Raw genomic sequence first — 23,749 nt, forward strand, 5'->3', positions numbered from 1 at the left:
CAGACCCCAAAGGCTACTAACCTTCAAACTTTCTCAGTTCTGTCCTGACCAGATGTAATTTCAACTTACACATCTGATTTGGGAAGTGTCTTGGTGGATTTAGATTTTAATCTGTCTTGGCTTGCTGAAAAAGAGCCTTCTCTAGCCATTGATAACAGCCAATAAAGGGAGCTTTGTTTGCAGTAGCATGGGACTACACATCAAACCTGTCCCATCAGCATCATTTACTGCTTGGATGCTTTTCCTGGGTTTGGTTAGGTCTTCAAGTCTGGGTTTCAAGTCCTGAGGGGGTGCTTTTGAGAACGATGAGTGTTGTACCTTTCTTTTCCCAAAGAAATCTCTGCTTTCTTATTTAATCTGGAGGTGGTATCCGTCTGTCTTTCATCCACAAATTTGATTCCTAACCAAGTTACAACAAGCAGTATTTCAAATCTAACATCTAACTTAAGTTGGCTGCCTTCCTACACTCTCTTCCTTCTCTCCCTCCCATGCTTGTCTGCAGCCGTGTCTGAGTTTAAGACTCTTCTGGGTTGCCCCATGTGAGTCTCTGTTCTCTGTCTTGTTTGCTTCCCCAGGATGGGCCCACGTCGTCTGTGCTTTGTACATCCCAGAGGTGCAGTTTGCCAACGTGCTCACCATGGAGCCAATTGTCCTGCAGTATGTACCCCACGACCGCTTCAACAAGGTAAGGCCATCTTTTTCTCCTGCTGCCCCAAGTGTACTTGCCCGCCTTGGATTGTTGGGGTCATGTTATTCTACCACATCTCCTGTCCAATTTATTTTCATTTCCAGGTACTCAGATTCCTTTCAAATAACTAACAAAGTAAATCTCCGTTCCTGCAAATAACTTTCTGGTCCTCCATTCCTCTCTTCCCCAACTCCCTGCAACTTGAGCAATCTCCACTTTGGAGTTGCATGTTAGTTACTCCACGTTTTGATCTGACACGGTTGTTATTTGGGGAGAAAAAGAAGATGCATGAGTTTAGTGCATGCCACTGAGAAATAAGACAGAGCTGTTGTCATAGGAGTGAGATGGCTGGACACAGAGTTACAAGTTCTTGCAGGCTTTGGCTTCTGGTGAACAGTGAGAGCGAAGTAGACACTTCGTCTGCCTCTTTGAGTGAGCACTTTTCCTTTTCTTTGGCAGACCTGCTACATCTGTGAAGAGCAGGGCAGGGAGAGCAAAGCAGCCTCTGGAGCATGCATGGCCTGTAACCGACACGGCTGCCGGCAAGCTTTCCATGTCACCTGGTGAGTTCCCCACAGCATCACCCCAAGAATAGCCCCAGCTATTGGTTTTGCTGCTGTGGCTTAGAGGCTGCACCAAATGGGTGGTGTGGGGAGTTGGGTTAATCACCCTGGGTTTATTTTGTGCAAGGGGTATCTCAGCCTTGCTCAGTTTGTGAGGGGAACTTCCCCAAGAAGGCTGAGGTTTCACCAGTGAGCCTTCCCTGCTGAGAACGAAGGCTGGGGATTTCCCTAAGACTGTGTGGAATCCGAGAGGAGAAGAGATGAGTCACAACCCAGGAATGTTCCTTCTCCAGCAAAGCATATGCAAGAGTATCATCTAGATGATGCGATTTTAAGGGCTGATATCCTCATGTACCCTCCCAGACTGAAAACAACATTGCCTATCAGCAGAACAGGGAGATTCCCAGCTTTACGTGGATTCCTTGCTCATTTTATGTCTTTTGTTGGAATTGTTACTGGTTCCCAGGCCTCCCTTAAGAAAAACAAAAATTACAAGACAATCTGGTAGCAAAGTACTGACAATTTTGAAGATCTTAACATGAATTAAAAATCACCTGAACTTTTTTCCTCCTCCTTGCATACCATTTGCCAAGCAGAACAGGAAACTTCAAGACCCTGCCTGGGTATCTTGAACTGTTCTTTGCCCTTTGATGGGATATGTGATCTGGTCGTACAATTTGCTTTACCCTCCTCCTAACTGTGTGTATTTCAGTGCCCAGATGGCTGGCCTCTTATGCGAAGAGGAAGTCCTAGAAGTCGACAATGTCAAATATTGTGGCTACTGCAAGTACCACTTCAATAAAATGGTGAGTTTCTTCATCCTTGCAGTGGAGGTTTTTTTGTCACGTATAAGGCATTGTCTTCATTGTCTTCATCCTAGGTTGTATCTGTGCTCAGAGCAGTAAGAAATGCCAAGAACACATAAACAAAGTCTGCAGGCTGATTCCCTTTTCAGCCATTCAGAGTCACTTAGGAATAAAGATTAATTTATGTTTTGCATTTCTATAGCCTCTTTAAACCCATTTTCAAAACTAGGGATTGAATTCTTCCCATCTATTTTGGCTTCGCTTACCCACTCTGTAAAGCTGAAAGGTAAGTCCCAAGAAAGGAGAGCAGCTGTTTGAGGCTCCAGGGCGTTAGGGGTATAGCTCAAGTACCCTGAGCAGGAGGCTGTAACACAGAACAGTCAAAACTTCTGCCTGAGGACAGAGACAGCCCAGAAGAGCCATGGAGTCATTCACTGTTTGAGGGGTATCTGGGGCAAAGGACCTCCCCCCTATTAATTACAGTACAGAGAGGAAAGAGAGAAACCCTTTTCCTGTTCTGCATAATTAGTAGACACCTGCTCTCCCCCCTGCAGCAAAAAGGAAACTTGATCCTCTCACTACAGCTTTATCTCTCAGTGGCTCCTTTGTTGCTGGCCTTTCCCACTTTCCTTCCTGCTTATCAGTGCTGTCACATACAGTGACTGACGTCTTGAGCTTCCCCTCAAAGTCAAACTGGAGGACACCTTCCCTGTCTTTCAGGTACCCTCAGTATCTGACACAAGTCTAGCCCTGTACCAAGTTTACTGATGCTGAGATAGATAGCAGGACTTCTGCTAGTGCCTGGAGTCTGAGAACAGGGGATCCTTCCACACACACCCCCACGCCCCACTCAAGGCTGAAAGCTGGACACTGCTTTTCAGGAGGACTGGCTTGTCTAAGCAGCATTGCTGCTACCATTTATCCTGCCGTTAAATGGTCTCTTAGGAGCTGTGCCTCTCTTCTTACAAGTGTCAGTGTGCATGGGCCACCAGGAACCAAAGATCTGGGGAGTTAGATCTACATGCTGTTTGTAAAACCACTAGTTAGGTATCCACTGTTGCCCCTGTGTTAGGAACTAGACTTGGGCATCTGGTACAATTAGAATTTGGTCCTGCATGTGGTAGACAAGCCATTTGCTGTAATATTGCTCACTGTAACAGTGAAAGCTGGACTCTATAACACTGTTTCCCCTCTCTCTCTCTTTGCTCCTGTTCTCCACCTCCTCTCCCCTACCCCACTTACCTCAGAAGACCTCACGTCACTCTGGAGGTAGCTCCTTCATTGCTGGAAGAAGGAGTCGATCCACGTCCCCTGCTCAAGAGAAACATGTATCCCACCATGAAAGGCCAAAGAAGGTAAGATCTGCACAGAGTTTGTCAATTCAGAGAGGCAGAGTCACGTGGGATGGAGGTGAGAAGGGGAGGAGTGTGCAGAGAGCACCGATGGCTTCTCAGTTGAGCCCTGACTCCGTAAAGAGTTTCAGAGTCAGAGATCTGAATAGTGGCTGTGTTTTTAAAGAGGCCTCTAGAAATGTGTATGCAAATAGAGCAGCGCAGCCATGGGGAACGTGAGGCCAAGTTTGCATGTTCAGAGTATGCCAGAGGGGTCCTGGGAGAACATGCCTATGAGATACACAGATTTCCCCTTTCTATCTTGTGGCAGGTCCACTTTGAGGATGATGTTGTGCTATGATTTACAGCTACTGAGTTGATCTGTGTGGAAGTAGTTTGGCCTGTGGTTTTAAATGCAGCAGCTTGAGAACATAAACTGGAGGTTGTTGTCCTCAGATCCCAGAGTCCAAGTTTTAAAGGACAAAAAGATACTGATTAGTAATTTGCATTGTGGCCGGCAGGTTAATTGTAGGCAAGAACAATAATTAGTATAAACTAGGTAGTACTTTGTTAGTCAGATATACCAGCCACAGGGATTCTACCTGCTTCAAGTCTACCTGTGAAAATAGATTATCTTCGTTAAACAATTATTTATGCCAGATCTGACTGGTATGATAGTTATTTATCCAACTCTGATGGTTAAGACATACTCATCAAAACTGCTGTGGTGTTACAGCACATGTTAACAGCGCACCAAGGTTCATAATTAACCGACCGACTCACGTGACAAATGCTCATATTTCAAGGAGAAGCAGCAGCGAATGTGTAAGGCAGAATCCCAGCAGACTCCTGGGTTCTGACAGGGATGCAGGTTCCAGTGTGGAAGCGTCTGTACCAAACGAAATGAGGAGGCCAGAGGCTTGTGAGGTGTTTGTTATTTATAACAGTAAATAGCCCGAAGAGGCAGAACATGCGTTTTTGGAGGATTCAGGTTCCAAGGGAAGAGGCAACAGAATAAGAAATGTTCCCTACCCCTTGATACAGCTTTTGCAAATCAAGAATCTGCAATTTAGTACTTGCCACCCTCCTTTGCACCCCATCTACCCAAAGCAGTGGGGTAGGATCTGAAGCAGAAATAACTTACACAGGGATACTGTCAGCATGGTCAGATAGTTTTTAATACTTTATGGGTCATATCCTGGGTTTTGTTAGCAGAAATCCAGAATTACTCTACCAAGCAACCTCTGGCTATTTTCCACTATCGTCAAAAGCCAAATTTACCTTGTTGTATAAACACAATTGATGATACCCCTGCAAATTGCAGCGTGAATCTTTTTAAGTCTTGCCATGGGTGTCTGGCTGTTTACCTCTTTTTTTTGTTTGTTTTTGTCTTGTTGCAGTAGGCATCCTCACCATGCGTAAATGATTTTGAATGGTAATGATAGTGACCCACATCCAGAAACAACCCGATGACCCTCCAGTGGGTTATGTGGCCCAGGTCTGATGGATCTCAGCCCAGTCTCCGGGGCACAAGGGCATCCAGGCTTTCAAAAGCAGTATGGCCATCGGTTAATACTGACTGACACCCTCCTGGCATGTCCGTCTGAGAGTCCATAAACTGTGTGGGCAGGAAAGCCATCTCCTCCTTTATTTACAGAGGTTATCCCACAATATCCAGTTTGAAGCGCTGCCCACCGTGTCCATTACGTGTTTGGGAAGCTTGCCCAAACCGTACCCGAGAGGTGGGCAAACAAGGCAAGCCCCGCGTACAGAGCGGCGCTTACCCCGCGGCCGACACCGAGACAGTACATTTCCTCCCGCCGCCAAGGCTAAAGCGTATGGGGAGTATTTACTCCTCTTGTGTGTTCAGCTGCTGCGGGGCGAGGAGGAGGCGGGAGGGAGAAGGAGCATCTGTGGCACGGCCGGGGAGCGAGCGCTTGGCACAAGGTGAAGGGCTGTACTGGAACGTGCTATTTTTAGCCAGCAAGAAGGCGGAGGGGGTGGAGGAGAGGGCAGGATCGGGGTGATTGACGGCAGCTTTGGAGAGCTCGGCTGTAATTATAACTGACAGAGCGTGCGCGGCCGAGGCTGGGCAGCAGCCGAGGGTTTCTGTGTTTGCACAGCTTCTGGGGGCGGGAGCGCGCTCACGTGCCTGGCAGGTAGGAGCAGGGGAGGTGCTGCTTCCCGGCTTTGCTTGGAAAGCGGGTCAGCGCCAGGGGGAGAGCGAAAACAGGAGGAATACGGATTTATTTATAGGCTTCTCAGTGGCGCTTGCCACTATTGTTAGCCTCTGGGTTCCTCACAAACGTGCGGAGACTCCGTCTCGCTGCTGCCTCGCCACCCTTCCCCTCCTCGTTGGGTCTGGGAGCAGCAGATCCCATGGAGGCCCCTTCCAGGGCCGGGATTGCTTGGCACGGCCGCAGCGCAAGTGCAAAATCAACTCCTGCTTGGAGAGGGGGAGTCAGCACGGAAAGGGGGACGAGGTGTGCGAAGCAGCTGAGATGGGCAGGGTAAGGAAGGCACTCTCTGCTTCCAGGCATGTTTGGTAGTTTATAGGTCTGGGAGTGGTTGTGAAGTGCAGGGAGGAAAGACTTGGGTGTGAGGTGGTGTGGGAACAGAGACCTTTCAAAGGGGTACCCGAAGAGGGGGTTGAATCATTAGTTCCCACATGGTTTTGGAGTACGTGACTAGCAGTGCGTGATCTAATTGCACATGTTTCAGGGGAACTGGGCGTGCTGCTTGGCCTGAAGTAGAACAGCTTTTTCTTGAGCCTGTCCAGCTGTGCCGCCGGCTGGTCCCTTCCTCCCGGAGCTGGAGGCGTCGCCGGGGAGCTGATCACTCGGCAGCAGACCGGAGCGGCTGTGTGAGTGCCTGGGCTGCAGGTTGCTCATGGCTCTCTGCTCCAGAAGGAGCTTGGTGCCAGAGAGCTCCCTTCCAGTGCTGGGCTGTAGCTGTTTGCTTAGGCTTTATGGAAGAAAACTCGGGCTGAGTCAATGACTAAGTGAGGGGCACAGGATTTAACCCAGTGCCTTCAGTAAGACAGCAAAGACTTGGGATTTGGACTCCTAAGCCGTGCTGTAGAACAGTTCAGCATTTGTGAAGAGTCTTGTTCTCTGCGGAACAAGGCACAATTGTGACGTGGGACTGCAAGCCAGCGTCGGCATCCCTCCGCCTCTTGCAGGCGCAAATGATACCAGCCCAAGCATTTCCTTCTGTGCTGTCCTGAAAATGGGAAAGCTCCAGGCTTTGGGTTTTCCTCAGAACATACCAGGCCTTAGCAAAACCAGCCCCGCTTATTTCTTTGGGGTTGGTATTGTGTGTGCTGTACCCTGTGGGAGCCTTTGCAGGGTTGGTTTGTTTAAAAAAAGAAAGAAGAAAGAAAACAATAGCTAAATACCAAGAAAATGCTGGATGACGCACAGGGGTTGAATGAAGTACAGATGTTCTGTCACCTATATTGTCTGCATGAAACGCACAGACAAAAATTACCATGCTCCACGGAATGAAATTTGTCACTCCAGGAGCAGACGGGAGCACATAGGGTACAACATTTTTAGGCATATACCCATGGAGGGAGGCACTCGTCCCGTGTTATTCTTAGCGAACACCTGGAACCCGTAAGCAAAATCAGGGGACTTTTAATTTGGGTACGGGATATTGTTATGAGGGGATCGGTCCCTGCCCAGTGACATAGGAAAGAGAGGCAGGCTCTCGGAGTAAATAAGCCTACCTGCAGTTGTTCCTCAGGTCTGGGTACAGAGCCAGTTCTCCACGATGATAACACACCTTTTACCTTCTGAACTCCTTCCCTAGCCACAGCGGAGGGCACTTTATGGGGGTACAGGGACTGTCTTTGTCCTGTTCCCCTTATCCCTTTAGCACCAGCCAGAGCAGTGCATGAGTCCCCCGGTCCCACGGCGTCTGAGCAGATGCACGGCAGAGCCTGCCTTCCCGCTCCCGTTGCCTGTCTGTCTAGACCTGATGCCAGTGGAAGAAACGAGCCAAGGCTTGGCCTGGCAGATTTAGCACACTGGAGAAGTTGTACTGGGCTGAAATCTAAATTCAGCGGGTCTGTGAGAGGCTTTGTGTTTGCGTTTGAGTTGGTGACGGAGGTCTGCCTTGTGGAGTTTTGTGTCCACACAGGTACCAAGGGGCAAAGTGGACATTTTTTTTCAAGTGGGATGCAGGTGGCTGCTTGCAAGACCAGCACAGGTTTTTTGGGAAGGAGTATTGAATCTAAATCTACTCTGATCTAGCTATAGAAGCCTTGTTTTACAGCATCCTTGACTAGCTTTCTGTGACCTCTTGTTACGTGGGTGTTTAACCGCCCCCAGCAAATCCTTCCATTAGCAGGGGTGCAGCAATTCCCTGAGAGCACACAAAGCCCAGCGAGGGCTGGCCGTGAGTCCTTGTGTAAAAAAACTCGTGCACTCAGAGCGTGTCTCAAGGCAAACCTGTGAAAACCCCAGCACGGCCCTGGTGCAAGCCAGGCTGCAGGCCGGGGCTTAGTGTCCGTCTGCCTGGTGCTGCTTTGCTCCTGGCTGCAGCTGCCATGGCTGCAGCCCAGAGCCAGGCCTCCTCCTCCGGGTGAGGGAGTTCAGGGAGCCTGGGAAAGAGAGAGGGAGCGGCGGAGCCCGCTTGGCTCTTCCCAGCTCTTCCCTCCCTCCTTCCCCTGCCCAATCTACTTTTAATGATCCAATTGCTGGTGTCCAGCAGATTAGAAGAGGGGGCTCGGGGAAGGGGAGACGGCGGTGGGGGGAGCAAGAGGAGCTCTGCACAACCCTTTTTGGCAGCGAGAGATCCTGTTTCGTTCCTCCTGCTCTGGGGAGCTCGAAGGGAGATTGTGTCGCCGGCACGCCCCCCGATGCAGCCGCGCTCCCCCCGCCGCAGGCCTGGCCTGCTCTGTGCCCACATGCCAAGCCCCAGCTGCTCAGCCCTGCATGGGGAGAGTTTTTTTTCCATGAAGTTTGTTGCTGGGGGCAGGTTCACGTTCCCTGCAGACTGCAGCTCGCCCAGCCAGCCAGCCTGCTGCAGGGAGCGCCGAGCGGCTGCGAGGTAGGGCTCGGCTTTTGCTTGCAAAGATGGGATGGGGGTGTTGAATGGTTTCCTGCTCTCACAGTGCATCCATCCTCCCTTCTCCTCCTCCTCCTCCTCCTCCTCCTCCTTCTCCTTCCCGACTCTTGCTTCACAGCAGAGCCAGGCAGGTCTCTGTGGGCAGGCTGGGCTGTTGGCAGTGGCGGCATTGTCTGTGAACTTTCCTGGAAGCAGGGTTTGCAGAGGAGAGTGCCTGCGTGCCAGGGAGGTGAGGTGCTGGACAGAGAAAAGCCAGGTGGGGAGAGGGCACTTGAGGGGCAGGAGAGAGTGCTGCTTCCCCCCGTCCCCTTGCCCTCCCTTCCCTTTGCGCCCTGCGGCTCTTGCAGGAAGCATTTGGAGCCTTCCGGTTCCTGGAGAGAACCCACACGTTTAAAAGTCTCTGGTGCAAGCTGGGGAACACCCCGGGTTGCCTGAGGGCCTGCCAACACAGGCAAGATAGCCAGGAGTGATGGAGCGCCCTGACCGTCTCAGTGCCGTGGTCTCTGCGGGCCCCCGAAGTCACCTTCCCACCAGTGCCTTGGTCTGGGGGCAGCCCGGCCCGTCTGCAGAATGTCCATGGGGTAACAGAGCTCATTGTCCTGCCCATTTAACACAGGGCACTGCATTTCTCCAGTAATATTGAAGAAGGTATCAGATCCGGTTGCCCTTCTGAGTACCAAAAGTATCGGAGAGTAACTGGAGGGTGGCAGATGGGTGCTACTGGGTGTGCAAAGGCAGTGCAAAGCCCAACTCTGCAAAGCTTTAGGGCTGCTGGCTGCGGCCCAGAGAGCTCCTGGGTACCTGCTCCTGTGTGTTTCTGCTCTGCCTGAGCAGGAGTGACGCAGGGAGCCTGGAGAGGAGGTGGTGTGGGAGAGGGAGAAGTGCTTGGTGAGCACGGGAGGAGCAAGGTGTGCCTGTGGGCATGGCCTGGGGCTGCGTGCAGGGACGCCCAGGAGAAGGGCTGCGTTGAGCTCCTCAGCAGGCTGTGGTGGTTCTTGTTTCCATGCAGTCCTTTGAGTGGAGCACGAAGTCTGGTCTCTGTGGGACAGATTTTCTAAATAGTTTGAGTGCAGTTGCTCAGCACATGTAGTCAGGGCCAGATCTTCAAAAGAGCTCAATACCCCGCGTTTAGCTTTTTGGAAAACCTGACCATTTATTCAAGCATCTAAATAGGAGCTGAGGCATTCCAGAAATCTGGTCCCTATTGTGCAGGCTGGATTCTTGCTGAATATGTACATATGTACACACTCCTACATATAACCAGGGGACTGCTCAGCTAGCTGTTGTGGACTCTGCGCTGCCGGCAGCAAAGAGAGATTTTTCAGACAGGAGACAGCCAGGATTTTGAAGCTGGAGGATGTGAGTTTGGTGGTTGCCATCACAATGAAACTGTGGGAGGTTTTATGGTTCACTGTGGTGACAGTCCGGACATTTCTGCTTTTTCCCACGCATATGCACGTGTGATTGTGTGTGTATGTAGGTGTGTAGTTCATTGTCATTAACCAAAATGGCTTGGTTCTGCCTGGTCTCATCTTGACCGTGATACGTGAAACTAAATCATTACAGTGCTGTCTCATTGGCGCTTGCAGCGTTGCGTCTTATTCCCTCCTGTTGCAACTTCATGATTGAAATGCGTTTGGGATTCGGGGTCTGAAAATGAGAGAATAAGCTTTGTGGTATTCAGAAAGTTTAAGGATCAGGGTCTGTGCAGTTATTTGGTGAAATGTATTGCAATGAGGTGTCTGGCTCCTGTTTTCCATTTGTGGCTTCTGTGAGTGGCACTGGCAGCATCTGCAAGTAGGCGAGCCTGTGTCCAGGTGGAGTGGGGGTCCCTGACTTTTCTTTCTGAATTTTTGAGTGACTTTCAGAGAAATCTTAGCAAGTTCTCTCATCTTACAATGGTTTCCCCATTTGTAAAATGAGATGTAGATATTAAAAACTTCTCTTCAGCTCGTTGAAACTCTCTGCTGCATGCTATTGAGTGCAAATTGTTACTACTACTGGAATAATGAACACTGATGTACACATGGTCTGTGACAAACTGCTTAACTAATTGGGCCACAGTTTCTCCATCTTCCTGTCCTAGAAGACCCATGAGACTTACACAGAGCTTATAGCACGAGAAGCTCCCAAGTGTTTAAAACATTGAGATATAGTAAAGATTTAATTTTAATTTGTCTTTTGGCACTTAGTCTGTAGAGATCACATTTTCAAGCTTTCCTTGTTCACTGCCAAAGCTAGAGCTGTATATTAGAGAAAGGGAAAAAAAGAAAACAGAGATTCTTTTAAAATACTGTAGCTCTAGGAACAGAGGCTGTGACAGATATGCCAAACGCCAGGAGTCTTGTGATAAAATTATGGATATTGGCAGTGTTGGCTGGGCGCTGAGCAAGTGCAGTGAAGCTCTAGGCGAGGTTTGCCTCCTTTTTTCACCAGCTCATCCCAGTGAAAGCTCCCGTGGCGTCATGGCAGGATCACTGGTGGCTGCAGCATGGGCCTCCTTTTCAAGTGCATTGACAATTCAGCCAAACCCACACCAGAAGGTGCTGATCTCTGTAGCACTTTTGCTTCACCTCTGCTTCACTTCACGCCTGCCTTCTCCAGCCTTTTCCTCCTGCCCTCTCCCTCCTCCAGCCCCTGTTTTCCCCCCCATTTTAGTGTATTGATTCCTAAGCTAATTATTCCACTCTCTTTTCTCTCTCCCAAAAACACACAGTGGAGCTCATGTATTTGCTGCAACTGCATCTTCCCCTGACAGCATCCCATCTTTGGCACGTGCTGGCAGCTGTAGCCCCAGGGCTTTGCCTGCATGAGGGAGCAATCAGCATCTTTCTGGGCAGTCAATGATTTTTGATGTCACTCTTCTGTTCTGGATGCACCTTCATTCCAGACTGAGGACTTCACCTTCTAGAATAAAACGCCCATGTGAGGGAGTTGTACCAGAACAGGCATCCTTTTCCGCAAAAAGGTCTCGGAGACAAGAGGATGGATTTTTCTAAGCCCTGCTTCTCATGCAGGTGTTTATCTGACAGCAGGTCTCTTGGCCCACACTCCAGTGACCACACTGTGAAGTTCGGAACTGAGCACAAAAGTTTCTGCAGCTTCAGTGAAGAAGGCCACATCTTCAGCTGACATTGGTAGCATGGAAAAGCTCCTGTAGTCAGCTGAGTGTGTCCCCATGGGAGCGTGCAGCTAAGACAGGGAGGAAGCAGGAGTGTGTGATGGAGCATGCTCTTCTATCTGTCCATCCTGTATGCCAGCCGGCCTGGACATCCTCAAGCCCCACTGACTTGAGGTCACGCAGGCCTACGTTTTCAGGCCTTTCACTGAAAACCTCTCAGTTTTAGCATATACATCCAGATAGCACTATATAAGAATAGCCGCCTCAGTTGTGGTCCATTCCTCAAGAGAATACACAATCAGGGTGGGCAGGACTCTGTTTCTCAGGCCATGATTCTTCCTTGCTTTGCAGTTTGAAGAATCCCATTTTTCTGGGGTTTTATTGCGGGGAAAAAACAGGATGAAGAAATCAGACTGAATAGTCTGTCTCCTGTTAGCAGAGATGGACCCAGACCAGCTGTCTCTGTTGGGAGGGGAGATGCGGGGGATCTCTAGGCTAGGTTCAAGCCTAGGTTCTGAGATCTCCATTGACTGATCTCTTTCTCTGTGCACGTGTGACATGTACTGAAATCAAGATTCTCCCACTGGCTGTACAAGGTGGATCTGAGAAACCCTAGAAGTAGGTAGAGAGCAAGCGTCAGGGGGCACAGAGTCCCCTTGGGGAAATAGCAGGAGGAGGGCTCAGGTTTCTTGAAATCAGTAAGGGCTTGTTAAGGCCTTCCCTATCATCTTACTGTAAACTGATTTGGGGGCTTCTGTTGATATTCTGCACTCCAGATGTTGGCTGCAGCTGGGGTAGAGATAGTGGGACACTCCCAGCCAGAAGCTGGGAGATGGGGGAAGGGATACTGGGCTCGTGTGGATGGGTGGAGAAGGAAAGAGGAATATGAATGTATGGTTGTAAATCCACCCCTACACACCCTCCTTTCTTTTCCCTTACAACTGCTATTCTCAGCAGAGGAAAAGCTAGCCTTCCAGTACTCTCTGATTTCTTTTGCAGAGTCGGAAGGACAAGGAAAGACCTAAACAGAAGCACAAAAAACGTCCGGAGTCTCCCACCAGCCTTACCCCATCCTCGGTGCCCGTCGCTGCAGAGAAGGTACCAAATCCACCAGACGCAAGCGTGTGAATGCAAGGTGGGGAGGGAGGGGGAAGCCACTGACACTGGCTTTTCTAGGAAGCGCGGAGGGCAGGGCAGAAGAGCAGAGAAAGGGCTTTTGTCCATTTATTTTGATTCTTGATTTGTCACATTCTTGTGCTCTCTGCCTTACTCCCCACCTCGACACCCACCTTGGGAATTTAACACGGCAGCTGTCTTGATTTCTGTCAGCACTGACGACACAATCATGGAGCTAAACTCCCAAGTGATTGAGCTGTAAGTGCCAGCCTGTTTTGCAGCAGATGTTCAGAGTTGAAGCTCTTCGCAGCGTAGATAAATATCCATGCTTTGGCCTTTTCTGTTGCCGCATTGTAAACACCTCAGGCAGGTGGATAAGCAAGGCAAGGCTTGTGGGAGGAGGTGTTAGCCTTTATTAGACAAACTGATATAGCTGATTTCTGCTACTCACTGCTGAATTCATGCTGCTGATATGGGCTCTTGCACCTGGCTGTAAATCGGGGTAACTGAGCTTTCTGTAATTCGTGCCAGCCCCAAACTCCAGTAGTGCGGAATAAGTGCACTGGAACTTGCCTTGAGCTTGCATGCAACAAGGTGAAGGCCAAGTTTGCAGTTGTTCAGGGTCAGGGAACAAGTGAGGTTACTCCAGCACCTGGACCTTTGGAGTTGTACTCTCCTCTCTGTAGTGGGAATGTAAATTAATGCAGCTCCGTAGCAGCGCTGTTCTGGTGTGAGAGTAGGACTAGGGCCAAGCTCCTGCTAGAACAAATAAACAACATGTCCCAGGAATGTCCTTTTGTGTACAGAAATGCTACTTGGAAAGGCTTGGGTGTCCTTTACGTGGCAGGACTGCCTCGTGAAAATGAAAATTCACAGGCTAGCAGTGTGTGCATATGTGAGAAGAACTGCAGGGGCAGTCTGGAAGAGCGAAAGCTCCTGCCAGTCAGCACAGTGTTGCTTTGGGTTAGGACTGAAGAGGATTTTGTGTGTTCTGTGTGAGGCAAAGCCTGGAAGCAAGGAGGAGATGTAGGTCAGAGCTAAAATGGCAAAGCTGGTCTCATGGGTCTCAGGCTGGGAGAAGCAGAAAGTTACAGTGGGACAGAGTGGAGGAACAGCCTCTGAGCTGCAATCACTCTTGATTTACATGTACTCATGTTAGGGCAGCCCAACTCTGCCTTTTGGGAACAGCAGATTCACCCAGTTAACAGAGCTGTCAGGAACTGATGGCCTAAGAAGATTATTTTCAAGCTGAACTGAAATCCAAAACCTGACTCTTGGCCAGCTAGAGTGGTTGTTAGACAATTACCCACTGTCTCCTCCAAAGCCCTGCCAGACCTTTATAAATAAGGAGGGAAGGGTGCAATTCAGTTTTACAGGCAGCTTTCAACTCTTTGTAAGCTAAAATTCAGGAAATCCTAATTACTGTAGCTGTGTTTGAGTGACAGGGTTTTAGTGTTTCCCTAGGGACTTATTATTAATCCTCATAACAGAGAGTGTGTTTCCCGTGCTTTTTTGTGTATCGATCCTAAAGCATTGTTCAAACTCTCTGTTGCCAAAGGTACCCACTTTGGATCAAATCTAAGAGCTGCTAAAACATCGCACAAACCCCTTGGGGGGTGCTTGTATGAGGCTTTTTAGATAGTTGCACCAGTGTAACATTGCACAGGTTAGACTAATGTAAAACCTTGAGACACGTTAATGTTGCATGTTCAAACAGGTCTCTTCTTTGAAGCCAAAACCATCTTTGTCCTTTCTGGGTCTTAGATTAGTACAGCTCATTCCAGTAGAGTGTACTGGGGAGTGGGTAGCATAGATGCAGCAAACCAAAAGCTGACGTGTGACTACACAGAAGAGCATTGCTAGTCCCTGCTGTGCCATGGTTAGAGTCTGAAGAGAGCTGGGGTCTGTTCCTCTTTTTACCACTTGGGCAAATAATTTATCACCTCCATGGTTTTCTTCAAGTTACCCAATGAACCAGAGCATAAACTCCCTAGGGATAATCCCTGCAGATGACACAGCCCCCAGTCTTCTGTGGGGAGCAGCTGGGTGAGAGCAGATCTCAATGACCTGCAGCAGTGAGGGCAGATGGTCATGTCCAGGCGCCCGGGAGAAGGACGCTGGCCTGGAGCAGCTGTGCAGAGCCGCGGGAGGCCAGTGCAGCCCTTGACGTCTGCGCCAAACCCATGCTGCAACGTTGCCAACGTTGACACCACATACAGTGAGTCCCAGGCTCCTGTCCCGGTGCGCAGGCTGTGCTGGAGCAGGGATTGGGCTGGAGGCACTGAGCATCACCAGTGTTTTAGAGCTGGCAGTGAGGAGCGGGAGCATCAGTCAGACGCATCAGCAGAAGGGACTTGGCACCGCTTGCTCCTTGGGCACCAGGACTGTGGGCAGACTGTAGTGTGGCACCAGCCACCAGGCCATGGAGAGGTGTTACCAGTACCTGAAGCCATGCTCCAGTCTGCTCCCAGTTTGCTCAGCCTAGAAGGAGCCTGGGGCAACAGACATCTGAGCCCCAATGTCTGATGTTGCTACCAAAGCCCTCTGAAACTTTCAGTAACCCTTTAATAATGTGTTTTCAGAGCTATATAGAAAATCAGCAGGACTTTTCAATTTACTTCAGGTTAGGCTGACAGCAGTGGAACTGTGTTTTGCTGCTTTGGAGGAACAGTGCTATATCCCACTTCCTTGTTCCTTCAGGCAGCTTGGTCTCTGGGTTCGCATTTTTCTTTAATTTTGGAATCCAGAATTATTTCTCAGTTCCAATTTTCACCTAATACATTGTCCACCCTATGCTCCCCTCTTGAACTGTTTAGTTATGAAGAAGATCCTTTGATGTGGTTTCAGTCTTCCTCTTGAAATCAATTGTGCTAGACCTCTGACTTCTGCCAGATTTTTGAACATTTCACTGAGTGGTTCCCTGTGTCTTCTAGAAATCTAAATACTGTTAATATCTGACAACCTGGACTCTACCAGGCCTCCATGCCCTGTCTGTGCAGTGACAAGCTCTCACTGCCTCACTCTGATTTGGGGGATAAACATACTGAAAACCCAGTGGTGACCTCTGCTCTCATCTGCACTGGAAAGTGAAACTAGGGTGTGAATTCACAGCATGCAGAGGACCCTTCGTAACACCTCTTCTGAGCTCTCCCCTTCCGACCCCTGCCAAAAGTGTTTTTGGGCAATGTGATTTTCATCGCTCTCGAAGAGGGGCAGGAGACTTCGCCCGTGGGGCACAGGAGTGTCCCCTCCAGAGAGCAGGCAGAGCAGTTGACCTGCTGAAAATCCCCCAGTGATGCTCCAGAGCCAGGGCTTTTGGGTGGATTGGGGGGGATTATAGAGAGTGACTTTGTGCTAATATGTAGGCTGTCATTTGTTGTCACGCTGGCTACTTGGAGCTTCTGCAGACTTTTGGGGAGTAGAAAGGAGGCAGAAAACATCCCCTCTGGGTAATAGTTTCAGGCTGTAATAGTTTCTGGTTATTTCACATGGTCTATCCAAAACCACCACAACGCTGCCAACTAGTAAGGCTTTTGAACAGCCTGTTGGAAAGATGGCATTCATGGAGTGGGCCTGGGGCAGAGGAGGGTTTCTCGCCAGGGGAGGAGCAATGAGTTTCACCAGTAAGTCCTGGAGCCAGGGCTGCTCTGGCTCTGTAGTCGCACACCGCCAGACAAATTCAGGAGGCAGTTTCTACGCTCAGGATCTCTCTGTGTAGCTGATGCCTGGTTCTGGCGATTGAGGTTAGCAAGCAGCGTGCCTCTCCGCTCACCCTGCAGATGCCCCTGGGGAGCCGTCCTGCCGCTCTCTGTTGCACTTGCAGTAAATCTGCAGTATTGCAAGCCACCCCAGCTGCCTCCTTCTGCCAGCTGCAGACATCATGATCACTTGTTGACACACACTCACACATGCTACGTGTTTTGGGCTGCAACATCTGGCTTGCTCTGGGTTTTGTAACCTAAGCTGTGGATGCCAAGGCCTCCTTGCACCCACCCTCTCCCAGTCAGGTGCTGGAAAGGGAGCGCAGCAGGACGAAGAGCGTGCGATTCCAGATGCCACTGGAGGTGGGGAGACTTTCCAGGTTTCCCACTGTTATTTGAGCTCTCGGCATCTACCCAGGACCAGCCTGGAGCTGACAAATCCTGGGAACCGCTGCACTGCGCCTGGCTCAGGCAAATCCACTGTCACTGTGATGGGGTAGGGGTTTGTGGGGGAAGGATGATGATTACCCCTGCTAATCAAAGCATGTCTCAGCATGGATATTTTCAGTAAGAATCCCTAAGCCTTTTAGCATTCCTTGTCCTGACATGAGTGGGAATTTGCCAGTGACATCAGGGAATTAAAAATACGGTCTTCAGCCCGTCTGGGTCTCCTGTCCCCACCTACAAAGAACAGCAGCACAGTGCTGCCTGATCTTGAGGCTGAGGGAAGGGACGTGGTAAAGGTTGCGAGTGGCTCAGGCGCAGAGCTGCGGTAGCTTGTGCCCAGAGCTCGTCTGGTCTCTACCTAGCGATCCAGCGCGGAGAGGCAGCTGGTGCTTACAGCCGGCAGTGCGTGGGCCGGAGGAGCTCCTGCTCTCGGCGCATTGTTCCTCCCTGCTTCCCTCCCTCCTTCGTGTCCTCCCTGCTTCCCTCCCTCCTTCGTGTCCTCCCTGCTTCCCCTCACCAGTAGTTTAATCCAGGGCAAAGCCGCTCTGCCTTTCGACACGGCGCCAGCCTCCCCCACCCCTTCTGTATTTCATCAGTGGTTCCCTCTAGGAGCTCGTCCCGCCAATCAGGAGGCAAAGAGATGCTCTTCTGATTTCCCATAAATAAATTAATGAATGAAGAGCTTGGGTGCTGCACAGTGTCACAGAGAGGCCAGAAAACAGGTACAGCCCCTCGGGGGACAGCGAGTGCCGGGGGGAGGAGGTCTGTGCATGCCTGCGCTTGGGTGTCCGCGCGACTTCGTCTCACTTCTCCCAGCTCCGGGGTTGAGGCAGGAGTTTCGCCATCAGACTGTCACCTCCAGCTGGGGCAGCAGGTTTATTCTGGTGACATTTTTCACTTTGGTTGCTTTAAATAGACCTTCAAAATGTAGCTGCTGCTTCATTTTGAAAGAGAGCTCTCACTTCCTCAGTGCTTCCCTATTTTTTTTTTTCCTCTGCAGCATGCCCTCCCCCACACACCTGTTTGCAAGACATGGAACACTGGTGTTTCTGCACACACACACATGCGTTTCCAGGCTGGAGAAAAGCCGATGATCCAGAGATTGAGACCTCTGTGTATGCACAAGGCGAGCAGCAGGCATGCAGGTTTCTCTAGTCCTGCTCCCTCTAGGCAGCAAGCCCCGAGCTGGAGAATCTCTTTCATTAGGAAGGCAATAGGACTGCAGCCCTCATTACTGTTATTAATATTGGCATTATGGTAGCAGACCCCTCCCCTTCAGATCAAGGCCCTGTTGTGCTTGGCAGTCCACGTGAGTCTCCTGGAAGGCTCTGCTGCCACACAGAGCTTGCGGGCTCCACGGAGCAAAGTGGGAAAGAAATAAAGACACAGAGAGGGGAAGTGATTTAGTGTGGTTTGAGTTTCCTTCTCTCTGCTCCTCAGCTGCAATGCTTGGGCCCTTGCCCCAGATTCAGGCTCTCTGGAACGGCTGCTAGAGAAGGGCCCTTGTGGCTGTACCATACAGATCTGTCTGCCATGACCTGCTTGGCAAACAATATCTAGGATAGCATCTAGGAGGTGGGAAAATCCTGCCCCCAAAAATCTCTGTGAGTCTCTCGGAGAGGTCTGTGAGGTCAGATCAGCTCTACAGGTGAGTGTCTGTCCATTCACCACCTTCAGCTGAGCCAGCTCAGCCTCTCTTCTCCTCCTTCCCCCCCCCCCTTTAATTTTGCAATTAAGATTTATTTCCCAGCTCAGATTTCCCCCTTCCACCCTGCACTAATTCATTACTTGCCCTGCACTCCCTTCCTGACACTCCGGATTTAGAACATGTCTTCTCATGTGGTTTCTCTCTGCCCTTCTGTGGCCTCGTGCACCTTGTGCGGAGCTCCAAAGAGGTGAATTTATGAGAGGAAAATTCAGGGCTTTGTGTTTCTGCTGAGACATGAGCCATCTCGTTGCTGCAACTTTGTGAGCAGTCTCAGGACTTCCCATAGCCCCCAGACACTACTCTCCTTTCCCTCCCCAGGCAGATGTGGAAAGTCGGAAAGATTTTCATGCTCCCTCTGAGCTCATAAATCAAGAAGGCTTAATCTCCTACATCCAGGAGTCTGTGATGAGAAAATACAGATTCCCCCTTCTCTCCCCCCTAATTTCCACCACTCCCTTCCTCCTGTCTTTCATATTCCCGGCACATCTGGTGTGTGTTAGGCTGCCAGCTGTTGCATTGTGCAGAGTGATTAAACCATGTGGGAGGAATGGGGAAAGATTTTTATCTGGGCATTCATGAGTCTGCATTACAAGCCCTTTTTTCTTTAGCTCTCCCCAAGAAGAGGTCATCTGGAGTCAGGGATAGTGGAATGTAAGAAGGGTATTGTGCTTCTCTGTGTCTTCCTTGTATCTGCTCAGTAAGAAATAAAAGGTGTTTGCACTAATGTACAGGTGTTATATTTTGGGCTGTAGCCATCACATTAGAACTATATCTATAATATTGATTGGTTGCAGTAATGCCGTGCAAGAAATGATCTTTGAATGCTGCTAGTTTGTCTTTGAAGTGACTTGAAGGTGAAGGTTTCATATCCTAGCGTGGGTGCCCCGAGGGATCTGGTTTTTGGTTCATTCCACTCTCCCCTGCTAAACTCCCACACTTCTCTCTCTCATCCCAAGCTCCTGGATTTACTAGCATCTGGCCAGCCTCTTCATCCCCTTTGCTTCCCTGTCTCCTGCAGGCTTATAGGGGGTTTGGATAGCATCTGTTGCTGCACGGTCAGATGCTGCTCTAACAATGTCACTGTGAAATATTTACTGCGGCAGATTTGGAAAGCCCTGGGCTGGCAGTAGAGGTGCTTCAGTGGAGGCGTTAGGGAACCCAGGGAAAATCCTGTCACAGCACAAGGGTGAGCAAGTTCCCCCATGTGGAATGACCTTGCTGAGAATAGCACACCTGAGGGATACAGCTGAAATGTATGCTTGAATCACAGCCAAATTCAAATTTCATTTGGGCTGAATAACCCTCCGAGGTGCTCCCCTCTGCTGACAATGCGGGGAATCTCTAGTGCCTGTGCCCTGACTGTCAGTGCCCTGTTTAATTTCCTGCAGTTAGATGGGATGAGCGTAATCCCTAGGACTATAAAGCCTGGTGCCACCAAGCAGCAACAGAGAGAAGTGTTTCTTTTTCTCTCCTGAGTAACATGACCTGACCGTCACTTTGTGGGCAGAGGGGGCAATTACTTCTCTTAAGGGGAAATTGGTAAAAAGAGCCCCTGCTGTGGCCACATCTGGCCTGAGGAGTGAGTCACCTCTGTGTTTGCTGCTGCCAGGGCTCCGCTGGCCACCATGAGGGGAGCAAAGAGACCTCGGAGGTCGGCAGGTCGGAGGTGAAAGGCAAGAAGTCCTCAAGCCATGGCAGCAGCCACAAGGGGAAGAAGACGGGAAGCGGGAAAAGCTCAGTTGGCTTCAGCTCAGCTTCATCCAGCGGGACCTTCCAGCCTGCAGGTAAGGGATGAAGAAGCAAGAGAGGAGGGGATAATGGGGGTGATGTTTTGCTTTGCTCCTCTTTCCTCTCTCTGTATCTGTAAAGATAGCTGTTCACCAGCTGTGAAACTTTGCTGATGGCTATTTCTTTAACCCCTTGAAGAGAAAGGGAAAAGTCTTATTGCTACTAACTCCATGCACAGAGGGGAGAACTGAGTCAGATGCGTGTTACAGTTCCCCTCCTGTGCAGGCCTGCTGCACTGCAAGGCAAAACAGATCCAGATGTCTGAGCAGAGGGAGGAGGGAAGGGGTACTGTGCACAGGCAATATGGGCAGCACCTGCCCTCTCCTCTGTAGGTGGTACTGTCTGCAGCAGTGTTTTAAGGAGTACTAGTGGAGAGACCTGAACCAAAACCCGATATCCAAGCTCCCCTGAGCTTTGAGTCAAAGCCTTGCAGGGCTCCCATCTGCTCTGACCTTGCTCAGTTCTTTTTTGAGCTGTTGTCGTAACGGCTAGCATGTTTCATCTCCTGGGACCCTAATCGGGGCTGGAGGGATAGTGGTGATGCCGGGCCTGGGGGCGCAGACGCGTGCACGTTTGCGTAGGGTGAAGCTGCTGGTGTGCACCTCTTGTGCTTGCCAGAAAGCATCAAAGCAGCAGTGGGGGAGCAGGGCTGGGAGGTGACAGGGATGTCCTTCAGCTCAGTAAGTAGCCTGTGCCAGAGGACCCGCGTTGTGACCGTGCTCCTGTTGCCTTATAGGCTGTTACTCCCACAATGAGCCTTTCTATATCTGCTTCCCCTCTGCTTCCCCAGGTACCTCCTGCAGCAACTTGCAGTGCTCCCAGGACTTTGTGACATTCCCCAAGCTTGAGCAGGACGACGAGAAGTACCGGAAGCCTGTCTCTTCCTCCTCGTCTTCCCACTGCTCCCCTCTGTATGAAGGCCAGAAGGGGGACATCTTTGAGCAGAAGGTGATCTTCTCAGGCTTTGGGTCCATCATGCGCTTCTCCACCTCTGCGGTCAGCCAGCAGAGAGGCCGTGATGCTTCCCCTGTGGACTATAAGGCCTCGAACCCCGTCAGCGGCCCTTCGGTGGGGACCAGTGGAACCAGTGGTAGCAGCAGCAGCCACAAGCGCATGCCATCCCTCAGCATGGAGGAGGGAGAGGTGCTGAAGGAAAAGAAGCACAAGGGTAGCAAGAAAAACAAGCATGGGCCTGGCAGGCCGAAAGGGGGCAAAAGCAAAGAGATTTTGGGTGCCCAGCTGGCTGGGTCCACGTCTACTTCCTCATCACCCTTCTCCGGGGGCTCTCTTGTTAGCTCCAGCATTGGCAACTCTTCACGGTCCTTCAGCCACACGGGGAATCTGCCCAGCCTCAGCATGGAGTCCCCGCTGCTGGGTTCAGGTATGTTGCCCTTAGGGCTCCAGGTGTGCACAGTTCCTCCCAGCCCTGCTGTCTTTTTCATCACATTTGGCTGGTGTCTGGACCTGTCTGCACAGAGTCCAGTCCCTTTAGTTCAGTCCCAGGAGCTATAAAAATCCACATCTGGGTCTCCCTTCTCCATCTTGGCCTTCATCCTAGAATCTCCTCCTGGTCAGCTTCTGTATCGTTGAAGCTAGGCTGCAGATCTGAGCTGGTGGGCATTTCAAACCTTTTTTGCTCAAGTGCTGGAAAGCCTCAGCTAGCCAGAGCTTAATTTCCAAAGCGATAGAGAGGGATATTCACAGGCCAAACCGGAACAACCACAATCTGACCCCAAATGAGGGACTCTCATAAGTGGTTCAAGTTTAACCCCTCTTTTAAAAGCAAAACCTCTCATCCTGGTCTTACCACATCCATATAAGGCTGAGAGATTGGCACAGCATTAACTCTGCTGAGAGGCTTACAGCTCTGCCCAGCCTGAGTCCCCTTCCCTGGCCCGGCAGGGACCAGGGCAGCCAGGACATGTGGCAGGAAGGGGTTAAGGCAGCAGGCAGAGGAGGGGCCTGCTGCTTAGGGCTGAGGTTTGACACTGTTCTGGCAGCAGAACTTGTCATCAGTCTATTGTGGGTTTGTTTGCAGATGCTCCAATTTAGGTCAGATTGCAAGGTGGGGGAAGGTATAATTTTGTTGTGTGCGCCTGGGAGCGCTGGCCCATTTGTCTGCACTGCCTGAGAGGGGAGAGGAGCTGCAAGAATTGATGCAACTTCCTTTATCATAACCTTAGGCCAATTTTTTTTGCCTCCCCCCCCTGGAACAGCAAAGGGATGTTTCAAAGAGGAGGCGGCTGCCAGGCCCTCCTCTCCTGCCTGCTTGTTCTCTCATTCTTCTCTTGCGGAGAGATGTTGGCAGGACTCTGATGGACCTGGCTTTGGGCACTGTCTCTGCCGCATGCCTGAGCCAAGGGGAAGTCAGACGGTTCCCCTCCCTCAGCAGCAGCTCTCTTCTCACCCTTTCTTCCGCATTTATCTGTCCCACTATGGTCTCTGGGCATCACAGAAGGGGACAGGTTAGCTCAGCAATAGTGGTCTCTTGACTCGCATGGGCAACAGAGTGGGACTCTGAGTCCACTACCCCCTTCTGCCACTAACTTGTGCCTTCGGTGAGTCACTTCATGCTGCGATTTCTCAGTTGGATTGTATCGGGCTGTGAGGAGCAAACAAGAGGGGAGCAGGGGCAAGGCTGGAAAAGTTTGTGATACCTTTTGATAGAAGGTCTGTGGGCTGTGACCACCTTCATGCCAGGCCATGGGATGCTGAAGTGCATGTTACACGTGGTCTTGTGCATTGGTGCCACCCTCCCTTTCTGAGACCAAGCCCTGCAGAAAACCAGCTGCTTCCAGGCCATCGGAGGGAAACGTGCCTCTAACGCGTCTCCTCCCCTTGCAGGGATCTACACCAGTAACAAGGACCCTATTTCCCACGGGGGCGGAGTGCTCCGAGCTGTGTGCAGTACACCCCTCTCTTCCAGCCTGCTGGCCCACCAGGGTACGTCGTCTCTCCCACAGCTCAACCGGTCTCCCTTTGCTAGCACCATCCCAGCTTCTTCCTCCTCAGTCTCCACCACGCAGGTAAGAACATCAGGACCGGGAGAAGGACTGTAGTTCGGGAGAGCTTTGGACAGAGCAGTCGCTGGCAGAGCAGCACCAGTTTGTGGGCACCGGGGAGTTGCTTTTTCCACTTGGGAACAGCTACTCTTCCTTCAGTTTGGAGAGGAGCTGCCAACTGCAGCTTTCCTTACAGTCGGTAGAAGGATGTAGGCAGTTCTGCGTCACAGCCCACGCAGCCTGTTTCGGGGTGGGAGGAATTGCAACCTAAGAGGATGCATTGCTTCCATTGACTGCAAGGGGAGCACAGCCAGCGCTCGGGTAGCGGAGGCCTGGCTGTCAGCATGTGCTGTGTTCCATGCTGCTTGTCCCCTGCTGCTCGGCTGGATCCTGCCACCAGTGCCA

At 50.8% G+C, this 23,749-nt stretch overlaps 1 protein-coding gene across 1 annotated transcript in view; it reads left to right on the forward strand.

The window, feature by feature from the left end:
* MLLT6 (MLLT6, PHD finger containing) overlaps positions 1-23,749 on the forward strand; it is a gene marked incomplete at its 3' end in the record, with an annotated part of 43,311 nt that overhangs the window by 10,268 nt on the left and 9,294 nt on the right. The window contains exons 4-11 of the mRNA XM_082010785.1: positions 576-685; positions 1,148-1,251; positions 1,964-2,057; positions 3,305-3,412; positions 12,582-12,680; positions 20,164-20,338; positions 21,133-21,723; positions 23,187-23,368. Of these exons, the coding sequence (XP_081866911.1) occupies positions 576-685; positions 1,148-1,251; positions 1,964-2,057; positions 3,305-3,412; positions 12,582-12,680; positions 20,164-20,338; positions 21,133-21,723; positions 23,187-23,368 (1,463 nt within the window). The remainder of the gene's footprint in view (positions 1-575; positions 686-1,147; positions 1,252-1,963; positions 2,058-3,304; positions 3,413-12,581; positions 12,681-20,163; positions 20,339-21,132; positions 21,724-23,186; positions 23,369-23,749) is intronic.

This window comes from Phaethon aethereus, assembly GCF_964289735.1.
Source record: "Phaethon aethereus genome assembly, chromosome: 25".
Lineage (NCBI taxonomy): Eukaryota > Metazoa > Chordata > Aves > Phaethontiformes > Phaethontidae > Phaethon > Phaethon aethereus.